This window comes from Emydura macquarii, unplaced genomic scaffold, assembly GCF_026122565.2.
Source record: "Emydura macquarii macquarii isolate MOO-44397 ecotype Brisbane River unplaced genomic scaffold, CSIRO-AGI_Emac_v2 contig_2205, whole genome shotgun sequence".
NCBI lineage: Eukaryota > Metazoa > Chordata > Testudines > Chelidae > Emydura > Emydura macquarii.
In genome coordinates, this window is record NW_027132342.1 from 21,323,729 (window position 1) to 21,346,045 (window position 22,317).

Sequence of the window (22,317 nt, forward strand, 5' to 3'; positions counted from 1 at the left end):
TACATACACTCTCCTTCTTAGTCACCCTCCCTGCTGTATTTCTGCCCCTGCTAGCTTTGGGAAGAAAGTGAGATACTTCTGAGCACACAAACATGTCATGATCTGGATTTCTGAGCCAGTGAAACTCCTGTGTCTTATCCCTCTTCACTGACCAAAATATAGGATCACGGAGGGTGAAATGTGCCCCTGTGCAGAGGGCCCACACAGGACCTATGCATCACTTAAGTTCTAATTAAGGCCTCAAAACATGGCTTAGGTGGGATGTTAAGTGGTGCACAGCTCTTGTGTGGACCCTCTGCATGTGGGTGAATTTCACCCAGTGAAAGTTTGGTGAAAATTTGGCACCAAAGTGGTGATGAAGCAGCTGATCCCTTGCCCTCTGACACTGGAGAAGAATAGACAAGAGAATGGAAAAAACAGTTTTTCTCTCAAGTGACACTTTTGTTTGTATTGCTACCAAAAGTGATGCTGTGGACTAAAAAAGTCCAAAGGTAATTGTTCTACTCTGTACAGCACTAGTGAAATTCACATACAATACTGAACTCTGTTCTGGTCAGCTGCATACCTGAAATATGTTGGTAAACTGGCAGGAAATTCAGAGAGGAACCACAAAAAAACTATTAAAGGGCTGAATGGAATAACACGAAATAAAGATAAAGAGCATCGTGTCTAGATTGGCTAAATGGCTACTAAGAAGGCAACATGATAACTGTTCACAAATACTTTAAGGAGACAGAGACAAGGCTGATAGGAACATGCTATTGTACCTCTGAACAAATGTGTCTTCATCTTTTGTCAAGAACTGCACAGTAATACATTTCATAATTTTTAAAAAATAGATGGCTTAACTACAGAATAACAGGAAATAAAGTTTCTCAGTTTGTTCCATTGTTTCACCCTCAGAGACATAAACATTTCCCAATTCCAAATTCTGATTGCACTAATTATAATCCTTCCTATAATTTATTAATAAAAACTAACGCAAAGATATTTACACGCTTGTACAACCCACTCCTTTACACACATATCACCCCTTCTACCTGAGACTCCCAAAACAGACACAGAAATAACTGTGGAACAGATGTTATCCCATAGTCCAAATGTTACTGATACGGAGAAGTTGTTACAGAGAGTTTAAGGCCCAGATCCTCAAAAGTATGTGAGCACCTGTCATTGATGTCAGTAAGAGTTAAGCACCTAAACACCTTGGTGGATCTGAGCTTAAGTGACTTGCCCAAGGCCACATTGGGAAGTCTGTGGCAGAGCTAGCAATAGCTCTTCTGTTTTGCAGGTCCTACAAATTAGCCACCAGACTAGGCCACCGAGGTGACGATTGGGAGAAGGCTGATGAGTTACTCAGGCGGCTGGCCCACTAGCTGACACTGCAGGAGACACACTGAGACCCTAGGGGCACGTGTCTAAATGTCCGGGCCGGGTGTGTCCTTTTTAGTCCGTTGGGTGTGTCAAAATCCACCATATCTTGCATTCTGCAGGCGTATCTCTGTGCACGTGCCAATGAGCAGCCCGCTGCCTTCCGAGGGTCGCACCCACAGACGCTCAGGGGCGGGAATGGGGGCGCCGCGCCTGCGGCTGCACGAAGGGGGAGAGCGAGATCCAAGGCGGCCCGGGGCCATCACAGCACCCCAAGCCCCGGGGAAGCCCGCAGCCAGCCCGGAGCTGCTGCTGAGCCTCAAGTGCCCCCCCCCCCCCTTCCTCCCCTGTGCACCAGCCTCCCCAGTTCCCACCCACACCAGCGAGGAAGGTCAGGTGACGGCTGCCGCCCCGCAGTCGGGGCTGGCTGGCTGGCTGGCGGGGCGGGGCGAGGGGCCGGGGTAGGTGGGTGAACGTGAGCAGCAGTTGCACGGAGGGGACGGTGCGGCGTTGCCTGGCATCATGTTCGGGCTGATCAGGAACTCCCTGTTCGGGCCGGTGGAGGGCTGGCCCTGCCAGGTGCTGAGCAGAGGGGAGAAGGTAGGAGCGGGCTGCCCGTGAACAGGAGGGCAGCGAGATAGGGAGGAACGGCCCCTTTCCCTCCCCGAGATCTGCCCCTGAGTTTGGGGGTGACAGAGTTAGGGGCGTGTCACAGGCGGTGCTCCCTCCCCCCCTTCCCCCAGCCGCCTCTGACCCCGAGGAAGCTGCCTAGACGGGAAGCGTGTGCAGCCTCTCGTTTCCCTAATTATCCATCTCCCCCGGGGGTGACGCTGGTTAAAGGCCCAGCACAAACAGACACACAAACAAGCTGCGTGAAATGGCATGGGATCCTTTCCTTTAGCCCAGCGGTTTTCAAATCGTGGGTTGGGGTCCCCAAAATCTCTCCCCCCACCCCCATCATGCAGTAATTTTTGTTGACAGAAGGGGATTGCAGTGCAGTGAAGTGTGAGAACCGCTGCTTTAACCCAGAGCTCGCTAACACATAAGCTTCCAGAACTCCTGCTTGTTAGCGTCAGTAATTCCTGGGGCCTTTTCCCCTGGGTGTGTAGCCTGAGCACACTGCACAGACTTCCAGGAGATGACTTATTTCTCCTTCCTTTCCTTCTTAAAGAAAATACGTTACTGCCATTGCACAGTACAACTGGCTAAGTTGCAGATAGCGCCTGCATCCAGTGTTCTGGGTGGGTGGTGTGGCCTGTCTGCCTGCCTTATCTCTGCAGGGGTGCACACAGCACTCTTGTCAATTCCTTTCTGAAACAGATGGCTTCAGAGAAAATTGAGCTAATGAAGTAAATACTGGGAAACTATGGGGCCTTGCATTGTGATTTCCTGCCCCGCCACTTGCCTATTTCTGGCTGATATCCATTGCTGTGAATTTTATCCATGCAAGGAGTCTTCTGGTTTTACCTGTTCCCCACTCCCAAAACGCACGTGTGCACTCAAGCATACACACACTGTATGCCTATCAAGTTCTACCACTTCTTCCTTACTGTCTTGTGCACACCAGAGAATCAGCAGGGTGTTGAGTCCTCAATGGACAGTAATGTGAAAGTAATTGGTCTGCTCAGGTCTCTTCTTGTTCAGAATCCATCTCTCTCTTTGTTGCAGAAGAACTCTGATGTGATCTGTTAGGGTTTGTGACTATGTGTAACTAATCTGATCTTGTTTGATCTGCATTTACATGATGATGGTGCTTCCCAGGGATGCGGGTTAGATAGGGGAGCCTTCACCTATGTAGGCAGAGCTGGTCCAAAGGGAGCAGGGTGAGCTAGAGCGTTTAATTTGGTCATGGCTTTCAAGTCTAGGTTATAATTGTCCTGTTTTATCTCCATTTCTTTTCCCCTGTCCCCATCTTCATTGGTACCCCAAAAGGTGATTAACCCTACATTGAGATCTGTTCTACTGCAGATATGACAACACCAGAGCTGTTTGTTTCAAGAGAGAGGCAGAAAATGCTATCACTCAGGAGAGAGACTGACAACCTCGTGGTCAGTCTCTCTGTCTAACATTGAAACTGGTCTTTACATGGGAAGGTTGCGTGAAGAGGGGTGGAGGGCAGTATTTGTTGCTAGGATCTAATTTCCTCCAGGGAGGCAATTTCCTTGGGGTGAGGAACGTTGCATCTCTCATGTGTAATTGTTATACTTGTAAAAGAAAAGACTAGCAGGATCTTATTCAGGGGAGACAAGGCAATATGCCACTTTTATTGTACTTGTAAGAATACCAAAAAGCAGTCACATTCATGCACACATTCATAAAGTTCTGCAAGCTGGTGTGATATAATTATCAGTCCTTTTATGCATTGCTCGAGCCAGCCTAGTAACCAACTAGGCTGGACACGAGGAGGGAGCCAGGCCTCTGTCAGACATGAATCCGATAATACAAGATGACAATTGCAGAATGAGACCCAAAGTTTCCATGTTTTTACCCATCTTTTATACTTGCTGGCTGTCATGTAAGTCTATGGGCCTTGCTGTGTCATGCTGCATCTGGGGTCAGTATAGTTGTTAATCACCAGCTAATTGAAAGCATGACTATTCTCTTATTTCTATACTTTGTTTGTTCCCAGGGTGGATCCTTCTGTACTTTAGGGTCATTGGTAGGTGTTCTTCGGCTTGCAGGGTTAGGATGGCAGTTGGTGTCTTTACTCCCCTTTCTGTTGTTGGAGCCATTTAGGTTGGTGTCTTTTTATGCTCTGCACATACATTCCTCACTCACACAAAGGGAATTTATCAAAATATTTATTTTTATCAAGGAAAGAGCTCACTTCAAGAAACTAACAAAATGGAGTCCACCTATGCCACACTAAACAGTACTATACCATTATCATAACAGTAAAGGAAAAAATTTCTCTACCCTCTATCTCACTTATACAATAAAACAAGGAGAGGAGTCTACATCTGATTTGTTTGCACAGCTCCTGGGGAGCGCTCACATTATCTGATGGGGTTCTCTTTCCAGGAAGAGATAACCTATGAAGAAAGGACATGTGAAGGTGGGAAATTTGCTACGGTGGAGGTAACTGGGAAAAAATTTGATGAGGCCTCCAAAGAAGCGGTGCTCAAACTTCTGAAATATGTGGGAGGAACCAATGACAAGGGTGAGAAACTTTGCAGACCTCCTTTGCTCAACTGCTAGTTTCATCTTGTCTGTCCGTGAGAAGGATTTGTGGTTGTATTTTCTAAAGAACATTTATGTCTTCCAGTGGCTGCTTACAGGAACTCCCAGCATGTATGCCCATGTTGTGCGGTTTTTTTGTACCTTAACTCACTGTATGTGCAGGGGACCCATCCTTTTATGTGGTAATGGCAGAGATCACATTTGTAACTTTTATCTTAGCTAGTGTAATTGCACACGCTAATCTAATTAATAATAAAGTGTAATAAATAATAAACCTGCTTTACATAAGTACTTACAAACATTAATGTCCAATTCTCATCTTACTAAACAAGGTGCTTCAATAATATCCCACAACAACGTGGAGGGGAAATCACAAGGTAATTATGAGTCACCTGAAAATACTCTTGCATCTTTCCCAGATGTCTGAGGAAGGCAGGTATGCAGACTTCAGTAGAACATGGTAGAAAGAGAGGACTTGAATGGAAGGGGGAGCAGATTGCAGTTCTAGAGAGAACAGCAATCACAGCAGCACAAAGTCAGTCAGTAAATGTAATAATCAGGGTGACTGGATGAGGGAAGCTACCTCTAGTTGTAATCCATGGCACTGAAATGAGAAGTACTGCACCTAAAGTGTAAGAAGTGCGTGAATAGGTAAGAGAGCGCTTCCAGGACAGAGCACTGGACTGGGACTCAGAACAGGAGAATTGGTTTCTGGCTTGGCCACTGACCTGCTGCATGACCTTGGGCAAGTCACGTAACCTCTTTGTGCCCCAGCGTCTCTGTCTGTAAAACTATCCTGCCCTTTGAGATCTACTGATGAAAAGTGCTATACGAGAGCTAGGTAGCTATGATTATTATTATTCAACCACTTTTTTCTGAGTGATTGAAGTTTCACAATTGGTGACAGCCTGGAGAGAAGGAAAAACAATCCTCTCCAGATGGAGCTGTAGTGATAACTTGCTGGATATACCATTGGAGAACAACAAATTAATAGCTTACCGTGTTGGGGTGGCTGGGATCACACACAGTCCTGACTGAAGCTAGAACAGCTCTTAGTTCTGAGCCATTGGCTCCCACAGGGAGTGTTTTGTGCTGCCCGTGCTGAAATCGGTAGGTTCTCTCATGCTTCACAGCCAACACCAATTACCAGGTGAGGTCAGCAAGAATTCCTACAGGGTGAGCACATTACAGAGTTTTAAATCATCCATTAAGCATCTGGCACTGGCTACTGAAGGAAACCGGATCCTGGCCCAGATCGGTCATTGGTCTGTTCCAGTACTGTAACGCCTGTGCAGTTAGGGTTTGATTTCCAGAGGTATTGAGGCCCTGCAGCTTCTGTTGATTTTGCTCTGCGTTGGGAATGTTCAGCACTTCTGCAAATCCAGCCCCTCATATGTTAGTTTCTCAAGGGCCTGGCTCTGCTTGTAATACCTCTGTCTGTATCTGTCTTAGGGGTTGGGATGGGCATGACTGCGCCAGTCTCCATCACTGCCTTTCCTGGTGAGGATGGCTCCTTACAGCAGAAAGTGAAGGTCTCGCTCCGGATTCCAAGCCAATATCAGACAGACCCTCCCCGTCCTGGTGACGAGAGCATTCAGATTGAAGAGAGAGAAGGAATGACCATCTACTCCACGTAAGGGGAAGATCTCCATAATCCCAGGCAGCTGGAGAGTGTTGGGTTTGCATGCCCTAGAGAACAGGGTGCTCTAAAGAATATGGTCAGGTTTGTCAGCTGACTTCTCATTGGCTATAGATATGTGTGTAACAATGGAAGATTGAGGGAGCCTACTAGATGAACAAAGATGCTTCACCTTGAATGTTGTTCTTTCAGCACAAGGGAAATGGAATTCTTTTAACTTTCAAAGCTAGTGTAGTGTAGTGAAAAAGGCCAGCTTGCAGTTCTGGAGATGAGCGTGATCACTGTATGTAACATGGACACTAGCAGTGCAAGTTTCTTTCTCACACCAGTGGAGGGGAATGAGGAGATCAGACTGACAACAAAGGGAATGAATAGTCAAGTAGCAAAGTTTGGAGGTGATACGAAATGAATCAAGGTGGTTAAGTCCAAAGCAGACTGTTAAGAGTTACAAAGGGATCTCACAAACCTGGGTGACTGGGCAACAAAATGGCAGATGAAATTCAACATGGATGAGTGCAAAGTAATGCACATTGGAAAAAAATAATACCAAGTACACATATATAATGATGTGTTCTAAATTAGCTGTTACCGCTCAAGAAAGAGATTTTGGAGTCATTGTGGATAGTTATCTGAAAACTTCAGATCAATGCGTAGCATCATTCAGAAGAGCTAACAGTGTTAGGAACTATTAGAAAAGGGATAGAAAATAAGAGAAAATATCATAATGCCACTATATAAATCCATGGTGAGCCCATACGTTAATACTATGTTCAGGTCTGGTTGCCCCATCTCTAAAAGGATATCGTGGTACTGGAAACGATTCAGAGAAGCGCAATAAAGATGATGAAGGATATGGAATTTCCAGACAAGAAGAGGCTAAAAAGATTAGGGCTTTCAGCTTAGCAAGCAGATGATTAAGAAGAGACATGATAGAGGTCTATAAAATCAGGAATGGTGTGGAAAATGTGTGTACAGAAGTGTTGTTTACCTTTGACCACAATACAAAAACCATGGGCCACCAGATGAAATTAATGGGCAGCAGGTTTAATATGAACAAGGAGGAAGTACTTTTTCCACATGCTGCACAGTTAACCTATGTAACTCCTTGCCATGGGATGTTGTAATGGTCAAAAGTATAACTGGGTTCAAAAAAATTAGATAAGTTCATGGAGGATATACATTGATTGACCCATTAGTCAAGATGGTCAGGGATGCAGAACTAGAGATCATGATGGGCCCTTCGACCTTAAAGTCTGGGTCTATGAACCCAATGCTCAGAGCAACCCTACACCTCTGATTGCCAGAAGGTGGGAGGGGAAGTCAGGGGTGGATCTCTCCAAAATTACCCTGTTCTTACACTCACCTTGAAGCTCTGGTAATGGCCACTGTCAGAAACAGGATACTGGCCAGTTGGATCACTGGTCTGACCTAGTATGTCTGCTCTTCTGCTGTTAACAAAGTGGCAGATTAGTGCAATAGTGGTGATAGTTTGTGTGGATATGGGGGGGGCGAATACCTTCCGACTAAGAACTGGACTGAGATCATCAACTTACTTAACCAAAGTCAGTAAATTGCTGTCAGATAGAACAACTTTCAGGCTACTACCTGGGTCATGCCAGGGTCCTAAACCTGTTGCTAACAAAAGCAAATGTTTTAACTGTATCTCGTCACTTCCAACAAGGCAGCTCCTATAAACTGAAGAGAGAGAACCTAAGTAAATTCCACCTGCCACTTTCATCTGAGAAACTGGGTTGTGAACTCCCTAGGAAATAACACTCTGTCAGCTTAACTGGCCACTGGGGTGTCACTGTTGTGCCAAGGAAAACCATTGTTTTGTCCAGCTGCTGTGATCGGGCTGCCGCTTATGAATGGCAGTTCAGGATGGACAACTGTGTTATTCTATAATAGTCTGTGTTATTCAGGCACAAAGGAGTAAATATGGTGTAAAAGTAAATATATTACTTCAGGGTTTTTTCCCCTCAAATGTTTTCTTTGTGGTTGTTAGTATTCAATTAGCAAAACACTCTGCTGTCTCTCATATCAATGTGGCGGTCCCTCAGCAGATTTCTGTTGAAATGATTGGTGATGCAGATGAGGCTGTAGAACATAAGAGGGTATACCAGGTAGAGATTTAGGAACAGATTGATAAGCAGTGCTCACAGCCACCAGCTGTCTAACCCAAGGGTCAGTTAGTGTGAAATGGTAATGTGGACACGTATCCTCTAGAAACAAGAATCAAATCATCAATTGTCATTCAGTTGAACAGCCATTGAATATTTTGCTTTGGTTGCTACACACTTGTGCTGGATTCAGATCCGTTTCCCCTCACTGAGATGTTTCTGTTTGGCTTTGCCTTTCCCTTTCCAGCCTGCTGCGTATTTGAACGCTGCCACAATCCAGCTTTTGTGTTTCGTTGTCTCCCTGGGGATAGGCTGCGTTGTCAGAAAGATTGGCTCTAGCGTTGGGCAATGAGGTGTAGGCTGATCTGGAGACAGCTTCAGAAGCTTACATAACAATGTTCAGTCCCATGCCTCTCCTGTCATATATTGGAATGAGCTGCACACTGTTGGCTGTTCCTGTGGGAATCAGTAGCATCCCTTTGTTGTTTTTTCTCTCTCTCTTACTTGAACTAGCTAGAGCATGGCTTCCTGATGTAGTTCAGGTTCAGCGGGCAGGTGTTCACGCCACAATTAATATCTGCGTTGGCAGGCTCAGCACAAAGACCAAGAATTGAATGAGCTTGGGGATTGATATCCCTTCACTACAAGAAGCTGTCCCTTCAGCTTGGGGTTGAGATGTAGGCAGGGCATGGGGGGCTGGTACAGGTGATGCCCATACTTTACATATCTCTGGATGACGAAAGCTGCCTAGTCTCTGTGGCTGTCAAGCCAACATCTTTTGCCTGCACTAGATTCATACAGGATAGCTGAGGAAAATCCACTGCACGGATCTACATCACTGTATGAGTTTTTAGCGTCTTGTACCCTCTTTTCCCTTTTGTCATCATATTTCAGGTTTGTCCCACTCAGTGTCTCCATGTTTGCTTCCTTTGCAGGCAGTTTGGTGGTTATGCCAAGGAAGAGGATTATGTGAATTATGCCGCCAAGCTGCACTCTGCCCTGGGGAGTGAGGCAGTCTATCACAAGGACTTCTACTTGTGTAATGGCTACGACCCCCCCATGAAACCATACTGGCGACGCAACGAAGTCTGGTTTGTGAAAGAGTGAGCCACTGGCGTGCGAAGGTGCAGGCTGAGGCTGATGTCTTCTCCAGCTTGTTTTGTCTCAGTGGCGTCCTTGCCTTGTTCCAAACAAAACTTCAGGCTTGCAGAGTCAAAAAAAGAAGGGGGTGGGGAAGTGCCCCCCCTTCCTGGAGTCTGAATTATTAACCAAAATATAATGTTAAAATACTACGTGAACCCTCCCCAACAAAGCCTTCTGCCCAGGCTTCTCTGCTCTTAGGATCCCCTTCCTGTAGGATCTGACTGTCTCAGATACTCGTGCTCTTCCTGTTTCCTAGACTCCCTTATTCTCAGGTGGGGTAATGAGCCAGCTGTACCAGTGAGTTTGCAAATTCAGCACTCGCTAACAGGTGGGTGTTGAATGCATTCACTGGCAGACTCTTATTCTCATCTGATCTTGCACACATGCTCCGGGTTTAACTGATGGCCATATTTGGGGTCGGGAAGGAATTTTCCCCCAGGGCAGATTGGCAGAGGCCCTGGGGGGTTTTCGCCTTCCTCTGTAGCATGGGACGCTTGCTGGTGGATTCTCTGTACCGTGAAGTCTTTAAATCATTATTTGAGGACTTCACTAACTCAGTCTTAGGTTAGGGGTCTATTACAGGAGTGGGTGGGTGAGATTCTGTGGCCTGCGTTGTGCAGGAGTTCAGACTGGATGATCATAATGGTCCCTTCTGACCTTATAGTGTATGAGAGAGAGGCCTATTTTCAACCAAAGGCTTTATAACAAGTGGCTTTTCTACTCTGATGGGGTGTTACAATAGCTTAATTCCATGCTACACTGATGCTTTATCTGTTCCATTCTGAAAAAGAGTATAAAAGGATTAGATTGCTGCTGCTGACACGCTGTGCAGTGAAGATAGCATCATCTCCATTTCCTAGTAGTGCACAAGGGAAGATCTTGCCAACAATCTGATTCAGAAACTTGCTGGAGAGGAAGAGCCAAGATTATTTTTTCAACTTGCTGACTAGGAGATTGAGCTCTTCAGTGTAAGCTACTTACCTGTTGCAATTAATCACTGGATAATGTGTGATATAAGCCTGTGACTATTTTTTTTCTGTCTATTAAGTGTTTATAATATGCTTTCTCTGAAACTAGCCTATGAAGGGGTCATAATTGGACATGACAATGAAATCTGTATTGGCCTAAATGTACACGGGGGTGATGATTCTCAAAAGTTGGTACCTCTTATTTAGGTGTCTGGCTTTCAAAAGAGCTGTGCACGCCACAGCTCCCATTGAAGTGAGTGTGAGTTTCTTGGCTCAGCTTTCTTGAAAATATAGTTTGGGGTGTCTAATTTTAGGTAGCCACTTTTGCAAATCTTGGCATTCATATATGTAAAGGTTTAACCAATTCTATGAACACTGTAATTTCTTTAACCGGTATGTATCAAACCAACACTTTAGCTGTCAAAAGTCCTGCCAAACAGATGTCGGAAAGTGTGAGACGGGTGGACACACTTACTACACTTACACAGGTCTCTCTCTAATTTTGGCTAACTCAAACTAAGAGAAACATTCTTATAATGTCTCAGTGTCTGAATGCCCAAAGGTGCTTAGTAAAAGGAACAGCTTCTTCCTGAAAGCCAGAGAAGCTGTTCAGATGGAAGTTGGGCTGTGGCCAGTCAAAGTATTTTATGTTATCCTTTTGAGATGAAAGTTTTTCAGGGGGAGGGGAAGTTTAAGATCCTGACCCCACTGAAGTTAAATAAGAGCTTTGCCCTGGACTTCAGTGAAAGCTGATCAGGCCTCTTACTGTCAGAACAGTTGGCGGGTTTAGGAAAAAGAATAGAAGGGTAGCTTGTTGCAGAAGAGAGGAAAAGCTAGAAATAAAGTAACAGTTGTCTCGAGCAAGACATTGGAGCATAATTCCTGAAGGGGAGATGGACCAAAAATAAATATGTAGACCAAGATATATTGTAAAGTTAAGGTTTTGCTTTTAAGACTGTAAAACGATAGATAAGAATGAATATGAAGAAATGTTAAAGAGCAGGTGCTACCTTTAAAAGAGTCTCCACAACAAAAGGAACCTGTATACACTCAAGGTTATTCTTACCTAGCCACGTGGGGAATGGAGGGGTTTGGGTACATCTTGTTTCTAAATTCTAGGGTTTATTTTGGGACTCTTGCATATGTATTGCATGCAGTGTAGGAACTGTGCTCTCTGGCTCGAGGCAACAAGTGTGCTACAGTGATGTGAAGTCACAGTTGATGAATTCTAAAATGTATAGCAGCTAATAATAAACCTGATGTGATCAAGTTCCAGATTGCAGCAACACACTGTAGGAGATGGAGGAATTCACAAAATGTATAAGCACCTTCCTAACATCAAACAGTGAGTTTATGACTAAAGATTGATAGTTATGGACTCCATAGGTTTTGCCTGCATAGACTTCTTAAGGGTCAGATTTTTTTATGCCTTTATGTATACTAAACAGAACTTTATTCCATGAGTAATCCCATTGAAGTCAGTGAGATTACTCAAATTGAATAGCACTTTACTTCAGGAGCAAAAGTATCTAAATTCTGTTTTCCCATTCTTTGCAACATTTACAAAATAATGACTTTTTAAATTATAACTTAGAATTTCCTGACTTTATCAAAGGATCTGAGAGGGCAGTGAGAGCTTTTGATTGCTTAGCCCTTTTGAAAAGCAGGCCATGGATTAATTGTACATTGCTAATTCATGAAAATCTTGGCCTGTGTGTGTGTTTGGGATGCAGATCATGTCACAATACCTATACTTAGCCACTGATCCCTCTCTAAATAAAGAACTGTTTGGCCTTCCATTATCTAATTGTATGTGTGGATAATGAAAGGTTGATATGAATCTGTGATAACCTCTTATTATCATAGGCCCCAATCCCATAAACTCATGTGTAACTTTACTTATCTGAGTATCCCCAGTGAATAATAAGGGGTTATCACCTGAATAAACTTACACACTTGCTTATGTTTACAGGATTGGAGCCACAGTGTCAAACCCAGTACATTGCATACATTAATTTCAACTCCTTAATGGATTTAACAACTGCAAACTCCTCCCTCTTTTCTTTTATGTTCTCTGTACCTTTCAAATGCATTCCTTGTTGGAGAATGATACAATTAATTGCATAAAAACATTTCATGTAACCTCTTTTGTGCCAGTGAGGTGCCCTTATCTGTGCTTCATGTGAACACTGAAAATGACACATTTTATTCTCTTCTGATCTTCAAAATTGAGTAATATTGTTAATAACAGAATATGCCTTTAAAACAGTTTTAACTGAAAATAAAATGTAAAAGAAGGCTATTTCTAAGACCTCATTTGGATCTGCCTTGTTAATTTCTAGTGCCTCATGTTTGAATGACAAATATTTTTTATATCCCCTTTTGTGTATTTTAGCTGTTACAGTTCTCTATCGGAGACTCAGTTGCAAAGAGTGAATTAATTGGATGCTAACTTTATTACTTAATGGATCTTGCTGTGCAGCCAAAAACATTTAGAAACCTGAAACTGTCTCCATGTTAAATGTAAAGGCGCTGCATGAAGTAATTTAGTTTAATTAATAAACATCTCTAACATTTATTCTCTTCAGCATCGCCAACAAAATCCCACTCTGTAGAAGCAAATACTTTATTTCTTGATTAATAGAGATAAATGAATCTGCAGATATTTTAGCCAAGGCTCTCGTTCTGTGTGGTTGACCAGCCAGAATGCTAAGCAAATTGATTCTCACATATTGGACAGTAGCTTGCAGTGTAATAGTAATACAGATGAAATAGGAAGGTCCACATTCAAAAACATAATATAGATAGGAAGCACCTTCAAGACCAGTCACTCTGACCTGACCACACTGGCTTAAGCAAACAGGTCATTCATTATTCTAGTCGTGCAAACACATACATCATTGTATGAAGTGTTATTGTAGCCGTGTCGGTCTCAGGATATTAGAGATAAAAGATATTACCTCACCCACCTTGTATTGGCCCAACTTCTGTTGGGGAAAGAGACAAGCTTTTGAGCTGTCCCTCTTTTTGAGCTGTTAAGCTGCGCAAGCTTGACAGCTTGTCTCTCTCCCCAACAGAAGTTGGTCCAATAAAAGAAATGACCTCATCCACCTTGTCTCTCTAACACATACATTGGTAATATAATTCATGAGTTTTCCTACATGTGTGTGTAAGTGTTTGTAGGCTCTGGCCCTAGGTTTGCAAGAATCAGAGCTTTGTTGATGTATGAAGGAAGCACTTGTTTTGATAACACATAAATACATCTAATATTGAGTTAAAAGGAAAATGATGACTATAAAAGAGCTAATCAGATGGGGAGACGATCTAACTCTGGGCTATTTTACAACATTCTACTCACGTTGAGGGGACAGGTGATTTTGGATGGGCAAGCAACATATCACTAGGATTTTTTTTCATTCTCATTGTGATAAAGGGCAGGTGGGTAGATTTTTATGGTTGGAAATGGCAAATTTTCATGACCGCTTTTCAAGGCTGTCCCAGGTGTTCCTAGACTGCAATCTGACTAGCTATAGTTACAATAATTCATCTTTTGTAATAGGGTTATCCAGTGCAACTGCTAGCTCTTCACTAAGTATTTTGAGTTCATTTATCTAAAAACACGTCACTTCTAACTGGACTGTAAGTAGCCATAGATGTATGATACCTACTATAAAATTGTTCCAAAACCTGATTTATTGGAGTGGGATCACTGGTAATAGTGCCATCCTCGACAGTGATAGATTGAGTAGCTAGACTCACACTACTCTATCTCTCCTGAGTATCCAAGCCAGCAGCTTACTATTTTTGTCAGCCCATTCATAATCTTTCTGCTTAGCTCTAAATAAAATACATTGCACAGAATGGGTGTTGGTCATGCTAAATTCTTGTTTCCTGGTGCTATGAGTTTCGGATGTTTTAGGAGATCCATCTATGTATATACTATTTGATTTCTGAGGGCAAATCTACACTAGAAGCACTACATCGGCATGGTGGCACCAATGCAGCTGCGCCACTGTAGCAAGTCCAGTGAAGACGCTGTATGCCAATGGGAGAGCATGCTCCCATCGGCATAATTACGTCACTTCTGCGAGAGGTGGAAGCTGTGTCATTGGGAGAGTGTCTCCTGCCAATGTAGTGCTTGTGTGGACAGCGCTTAGGTTGCTGTAACTTGCCTCAATCAGGAAGTGTCATTTTCACACCAGCGAGCGATGTAAGTTACATTGACTTAGGCGGTAGTGTAGACCTGCTCCAAAACACTGTGCTTGGGAATTAGAATTTTAAAGGGAGATTTTTCAAAGATACAAATAGGAGTTGTATTGGGTGTCTGTTAAAATTGAATGGCTTGCTGTGCCTAACTGCTATTTGTACTTTTGGAAATCTCTCCATTTTGTGTTTTTTTCTTTTTAAATACCTATTGTGGAAACAACAAACAAACAATTATTTGTCCCCTAATGATTTTTGTAAAAACTTCCCATTCCATTCCAGAAGTTGTAATATCCTTTGTACTAATGTGAATATGTTCCCTAATTTGAGCATGAACAAGTAATAGAAACATCCTCAGTATAAGGAGACAACTGGATCACCTTTTCCAATTTTTGATGAAATACAGAGTCAGCATAACTAAATACTGTAGTTAGTAAAAGAGGAGAGAGGACCAGAAACAAATTGCATCTAAAACTCTAAAGGAAAGCAAGCAAAATATTTTACCCAAGGCAAGGTATTAAGATGGAGAGTAGTATGCGCAGGACAGTTCTGGGGTTGTTTTCCTACAGTCAGGTCTCTACTAACCCCAGCTCTTTAATCAAAGATTGAAGAGTTTCTAAATCCTCTTTCTGACCAAGCTGGGTAAGGAAAGATCTTGGATCAACATTTAATGGACAGTTAAAATCCCTTCCCCAAACTGCAATGTTATTTAGCTAAAGTATAATTAAATGTAAGGGGGGAAAAACTAGGTTAATGCAACATTAAGGTTGCAGAGTTAAAATTTTGAAGTAATAAGAAACATACAAATTAAGGCTCCTAGACTAGAGCAATGTTACTTGCCCATGTGGCATATATATAGTAATCACCCTGTTTCTTTGCTAATGTTCTTTATTTTAGGTTGTTAAAACAATAGTCAAAGCAAGGGCCTGATTCTCCCATGCCATACGTCTTTGAGCAGTGATTTTACATCTGTGCAAAGTGAGTGTAAACCACACCCAAATCAGCATGGTAGCAAGTTTACATTTGTGTTGCATGGGTGTAAATGACTGCACAAGGCAGTTGGGAACCAAGCCCTCCATGAACTTCTCGTAGGGTTGCCAGTTTTGGTGGAGGTATTCCTGGAAGTTTCATCCATGACATAATATTTAATTAAAGATTAATCTTTAATTCCTAGAGGGTTGGCAACTCTACGGTCAGGTTGTGCAATATGTGGGAGTTAATGTTGCATTAACTCTTGCCTTTCCTAACATTTTGTAAGTGTTAACTGTGCAATCTTAACACTGCACTAACAGAGCTTTTGCAGTCCCAGTTACATTTTGAAGATTGCTCCTTATTGCGGTGAGCTCAGCTGGAGAAGGGAGCTGTTCTATTTCCCCTTGAGGTGAATGGGGTGGAGGAAGGACAGGTCCATACACTTGCTTTGCCCTTGTTGCTTATTATTTGCCTGACAGCAGCATCTAGCAGTGCCAGTTGAGAGTGGGGCATCACTGTGATAGGCACTATATCCACAGAGTGAGCGATGATCCCTACCCCAAAAGGCTTACAATCTTAAAAGGCAAGACACACAAAGGAAGGGTCGTTACTCTTCTTTTATAGATGGGGAACCAAGACACAGAGATTAAGTGACTTGCCCAAGGTCACACAAGAAGCCCATATCAAATCCAAGAATTGAATCCAGGTCTGCAAGTAAGTGTAGCATCTCAACCACATAACCGCCTTTCCCAATCGTTTGGCTGGGGGCAGTTTTCTGCCAGGCTGTGTTAATTGCAAAGGGCAGCAGCCCATCTGTTTACATTGTGATGGTGCCATCTTGTCAACAGAAAGAGGAAAAACTTACGATGGGTTTTGCAGTTGTTTTTTAATGAAAGTCTAGAATTTTCAAAATGCAACAAAAACTGGAGAGAGACAAAAATTGTGAAATCTGCAATTTTTTCACACCAAGGATTTTCTCCTTTTTCTGATGCTGAGGCAGTGGCATTTGGGCGGGGTTTGCTCTATGGATGTCTCACTGGCTGTGGAGGGAAATGTCTAAAAATAAAAATTGTGGGGGTGAAGTCTGAATGTCATTACCGAAAGGCAGAGTTCAGAAAAATCTTTATTTTAAAGCAACGAGGTATAGCAGGGAGATGGATGTGTTTCTTCCCACATTTTCATAAAGGCAAATGCCTCTGATCTATCTAGATATTTATACTGCACTAGCCAGTAGTGAATTTGAGAATCATGGTATTGTGATACTCACACTCTAGCAAAGGCACTTCAGAGATTGTCAGCATATTCCCCAAACTATTCTGAAGCAAAAATAAGCAAGATTGTTTTCCAATATTTTCAGTGCTGTAACCTACCTATCATAAGGAACCACCCTTGATATGACAAACCATTCTGGAACTCATCCAATATTCTGAGCCTACCCAAAATAGACATGGCGTGTGTACCTAGGACCTCTGTTAGTGCAATGCACTTCAACAAACATAATAACCAGTTCCACAAAAATAAATAGATTAAGAACTTGATTTTCTTTGCAGAGCTGATCTTTATCCCTTTGGAATTATTTGACATTTGGAAGGCGTTTTCATTTTGCGGGGCTCAAAATGGACGCATTTTGTCAGGAAGACTCTCACAATTTTATTTTAAAATGTTATCAAAATGTTTCATTTATAGGAAATGTAGCTTTCAGTAAACAAAGAATTTCAGTAATCATTTTGATATGATTTTGCTTTAAAATCATGAATGATTTTGTTTTAAAAATAATACCCCCTGACCCCCCTGCAATTTGTGGCAATGTCAGCAATTTTACATGAAAAATGTGGATGTCAGAAAGGGCTATTTCTTTCTTTAAATTGAAAAAAAGTATCCAGAAAAATGTCAACTAGTTCTAATCATGACTGTTATGATGGCTTCAAGCCAAAGAAGAAATAAAAGGTCCAGCCCCGAGAGAAACTGTACTGTACAAAAATAGTCTCTTTTAATTAAGCAGGCCTGGTTTCAATCTTTTACTTTATTACTATTTTTCCCTCTCCTCTACTTACACATCTCCCAGCCCCCTCACCATTCAGCTGGATAGAAAAGCATGCTTGAGTGTGGAAGGCAATGCAGAATCATTCTCTTTGTGGAGTCTTCTAGCTACATCTCCTTCCCCTCCCAGCAGCTTCGCTCCAAAGAAAGAAGACGCAAGTATACAGGGTGCACAGTTATCTTTGCTCTTGAATTTCTCATTTACAGCCCCTCTCCCTTCCAGTGACTGGATTCATGGAGACATGCTGATGCACGTTACAAGGGGGGGGGGGGGGGTCAGACTCATTCTGCAGTTACGTGGTTGCCTCACCTGCTGGCCAGACTCCCAGGGAAGCCCAGGAACTTGGTGGCACGGGCAGGATGGTGCCAGCAGATGTGCTTATTATTAGTTGTATTGTAATAATGTCCAGGGGCCCCCGATTAGGATCAGGCCCTAACTGTGCTAGGTGCTGTACAAACACATAGTAAAAGACAGTCACTGCCCCAAAGAAGCCACAATACAAAACATTATGTGATAAATGTAAGAGAAAAACAATGCTATAATTACACTATATTGTGAACAAATTAAAGCACTCAGCTTCAAAGTCAGTCATGGGCAGCGAGAGAAATTAAGAGGCGTGGGAGAAAGTACATATTTTTCTGATGACATTTGAAAAGGGATGGAGTGTTACTGAGGTGCCAAGATACTGGAGGGCCATTCCAGCTGGCAGGAGTGGTAGAAGGCCCTCACACCAAGGGCAGAGATTGTCAGAAGGGGTGGAGAGGTGGCCCAGTGTTAGATAAACTGAGGGAGTGGTGAAGGTAGGAGAATGAGACAAGATGTGTGACTCAGGTTAGAGCAAGCTGACCAAGTTCTTAAAAACAAAAAGTTTCAAACACATGAAGTGGGTTCTGAAGTGAACAGGAAGCCAGTAAAATGTCCCTGGATGGGCAAAGTGGTTGTGACAGAAAGAGCAGGCAATTAGGAAATGGCTCCAGATTTCTATTTCTAGCTCTTCCTCTGTCTTGCTGAGAGACCTTGGCAAAGGTACTTCACCTCTGCGTGTTTCAGTTTAGTCATCTCTAAAATGAACATGATACTGATTTCTCTCTCAGTGATGTTGGGAGGCTTAATTAGTGTCTATAAAGTGTGTGGAGATCCCTGGATAAATAGCATTAGAGAAGTGCGATTTGTTATATCACAATGTTTGGCTTATCTTCTTCAGATCTTGCTGGGAAGTTTCTATTTAGGGCAGCTCTGTAAGTCACCGTGGCTACCACGTCTCCTCCTCCAGACTGCAGCCACACTGACTCTGACTATGATTTCCTCTGTGACACCTGTGCGTGCTGGGGCCTTGGCCTGGAGACTCCAGCAGCAGTGGGTAACTTGGCTATTCTGGCCCTTTTAATGGCGTTCTTCATTCTCATTTGCAAGATCCAAAATTGCAACAAGAGGAAAATGGTCACCGTCCAGTTCCCCTTCTCCTGGGTTTCCCAGGTGTCTTCACCTTCACTATCCAGTTCAACTAGAGGGCAGCACCCCTCCCCCCACCTTCCTTTTGGGGGTCCTATTTGCCATCTGCTTCTCCTGTCTCCACTCCCAGGCCTTCAGTGTCCTTAAGCTCCTGAGGGGAAAACCCCCATATCACAGCCAAAGATGCTGGTTTATACTATTGGCCTCACCCTAGTACGGATCATGAATTACTTGGTCATCACTGCACTTAGACGTGTCTTGGACTTTGCTAGGATGGAGGATGCAACAAGGACTTTGTCACGCATCTGCCCAATGTTCTTTTCCTGATGGCCCTCACCTTTATGATCTCAATATTCACCTTCTACAGGCTGTACGGAGAGGCTGGAAGAGGCCTGGGGCACACCATCACCTTTCAGAGGGGCCTGTGTGGATGGACCTCTCCCATTGTTAAGAACCAAGCAAGAAGGGGAAAAATAATGCAAACCTGAAGGCTACTCTGCCTACATGTTTAACTTCCATGAATCCATGAGAAATGTGATGAGATTTGTCCCATGTCCCAGCCGGGGGTGGGGGCTAGGGCTTTTTCCAGGGTGCTCTGCTCACGTGTCTGCTTCCTCTCTCGCTTTCAGAGGTTCGACAGCATTGCCACTTCCTTTTCAGGATCTTGCACTGCAACAGGACTTCTTGGCTCTTGGACGATGTTCCAGCCTGCATCTAAGCAGGAAACATTGTGGCGGGAAGCAAAGAGGATGGTAGCGCACACATAGCGCAATGCTTCAACAGTCTTGCCACCAGGAGCTGGAATCAGCGAGAGGTCATCAGAGCTGAATGAAGGGGTGGAGTTCCTTTCCCCACCCTGCGCTACAGACATAGCGCGTTAACCTTCTGACGCTCACTGGGTGCCTTCAGCAGAAGATACTTTATTAAACCTCTTTCAGACATTGGACTTATAACCCTCACCGGCTCTCTGCTCACAAGCTTCCTTTTGGTCACATGCTTATTCTTCTCCTCTGGGCTGGCTATGCAGCTGCTATCCCACTTATGGTACCAGGGCTTCTTCTCACAGGCAGGGCTGAGAGCCAAGAGGCTGCTTGGCTGAATCTCCAACTCCTTGACGCCTTCCTCTCATCTGGAGCTCCTCAACGAACACAGACACTGAGCGTCCCAGTCAGACCAACTCCCTGCCATGAACTCCCACAGGATATAGTAAAGGCCTTGTCTACACTAGCACTTATGCCGCCAAAACTTCTTGTTCAAGGGTGTGAAAAACCCACCCCTCTGAGCAACATACGTTTTGCCAACAGAAATGATTGTATGTACAGCGCTGTGTTGGCAGGAGAGCGCCTCTCATCGACATAGCTACCGCTGCTCGTTTAGGTGGTTTTATTATATCAGTGGGAGCTCTCGCCCATTGACATAACGCAGCTGCACAAGCACTGCTACAGTGGCACAGCTGTACCGATACAGCTGTGCCACTGCAAGTTTTAAGTGTAGACTAGCCCTAGCACTAATGTCCCCTTTCCCTCCCTTTCCCTTTTGTAATACTTTAGGCTCTGATTCAAAAACGTTGCTTAAGCCTCATCGGCTTCCAAGAGGCCAGGCAATCTTCCTGAATAAGGCTGTCTTCCTGAACTGGGGCCCTAATAGCCTGTCCTAGGCTGTGGAGCTAGCCATTCCTATGAGCTCTGTCAGTATCTCCGTAAACAGGATCTTGGCGAGAAAACGAGCACCCTGTGGGTGCCCATTATTCATTAACAGCTGGGAAAGCCAGTGATGTGACAAGTGATTCACTTCACCTCATGAGGGATGTGTAATGAAGATGTGAGAGCGACAAGGAAGGGCAGTCTTCCTTTGTGATGTGGAGCAGGGAATTTCTACCACCCTGCAAAGGGAGCCGTGGGGAAGCAGGCAGCGTTCCCCCAAGGAGCACAGCTGTGCAGAAGGTGTCTTCAGTCACATTGAATTTGCTTTTTTAGTGCCCTGGAGAGAAGAGGCAACCCGGGACACTCACATCCCACACCTGGCTCCATGCCAGCGGGGCGGGCTGCTTACCCAGTTACAGTTTAATAGCAGGATACAATAGTTTCAGGCTCAAGAGCCTGAAACCTTTACTTTACAAAATAAGTTCTGAATTGGAATGAACAGTAGCTATCCTGAGGGCACGTAGAGGAGGAACCAGCCATTCAAAGCCTTGATTACCTTTTTGCGCTTATTCCCAGGACGGATAACCTATTTTCAGGTCATTATAGGGATAACTCTGTGCTAGAGTTTGTCAGATTACTACGAAAAAAAGAAAAAAAAAGATGAGCTATGGCCTAAGCCTCACACTATGTCTGTGTGCATGTGAGCAAATGTAGGTTTGCAAAAGCTGGCACGCCATGGCTTCGCGATCATCTGTTGCTACTTATGGGCATAAAGGACTGTGGCAGCAGCAGCAGGAAGAGTGCATGGGAGGATTTTATCCATACATCACTTTCATGAAGGAGAGAGAAAGGATGGTCCATTAGTTAGGACACTAACCTGGAAACCTGAGAGCACTTCCCTGCTCTGCTACAGGCTTCCTGTGTGACCTTGGGTAAGTCACTTAGTCTCTCTGGACCTTACCTGTAAAATGCAGATAATAGTACTGCTATATCTCACATGGGTATTGTGAGGATAAACATATCGAAGATGGTGAGGTGCTTAGCTACTTTGGTAATGGGGGCCATACAGTTACCATTAGAGGGATTTAAAATAACGGTAACTGTTAAGTGCCAAAATTAAGATTCCCAGTACAACATCAATTCCATTCCCTTGGGTATATGTATTATGATGTGGCCTTTAATTACATGGCACACACTATTCCCCCCCCTTGCTTCTCTCTCCCCAGGACCTCTGGGGACAAGCACATACGCAGCAAGTACATCTGGGTACGATCGGGCTAGGAGGATGTCTGTCCAAGCTCCCTTTGAATTTGGATCTCCTACTTGGTATTTTAGAGATGGGAGGATGGAATTCCTGGGAATTGAAAGACTGTGCACTTTTGGTTCTTACTTACAATTAATGTAGCTGTGTATTGTGCAGTCCTGCCTTGAGTTCAGGGGACTGGACTAGATGACCTCTTGAAGTCACTTCCAGTCCTACAATTCTATGATTAAATAAAATCCCTTGTTTTTATTTCTATGGCTGTTGCTAAAACCTCATGTCTGTAAGTATTATTAAATAACTAGCACTATATAATGCAAGGCT

The 22,317-nt window shown here is 43.7% G+C and overlaps 1 protein-coding gene across 1 annotated transcript; it reads left to right on the forward strand.

Annotated features, from left to right (window-relative positions):
• Window positions 1-1,836: 1,836 nt before the first annotated feature.
• HEBP1 (heme binding protein 1) lies at window positions 1,837-12,737 on the forward strand. The gene is made up of 4 exons (XM_067559665.1): window positions 1,837-1,971; window positions 4,393-4,531; window positions 6,004-6,184; window positions 9,246-12,737. Exons 1-4 carry the CDS (start codon window positions 1,894-1,896, stop codon window positions 9,415-9,417), a joined length of 570 nt encoding a protein of 189 aa, XP_067415766.1. The 5' UTR covers window positions 1,837-1,893; the 3' UTR covers window positions 9,418-12,737.
• The last annotated feature ends 9,580 nt before the right edge of the window (window positions 12,738-22,317 follow it).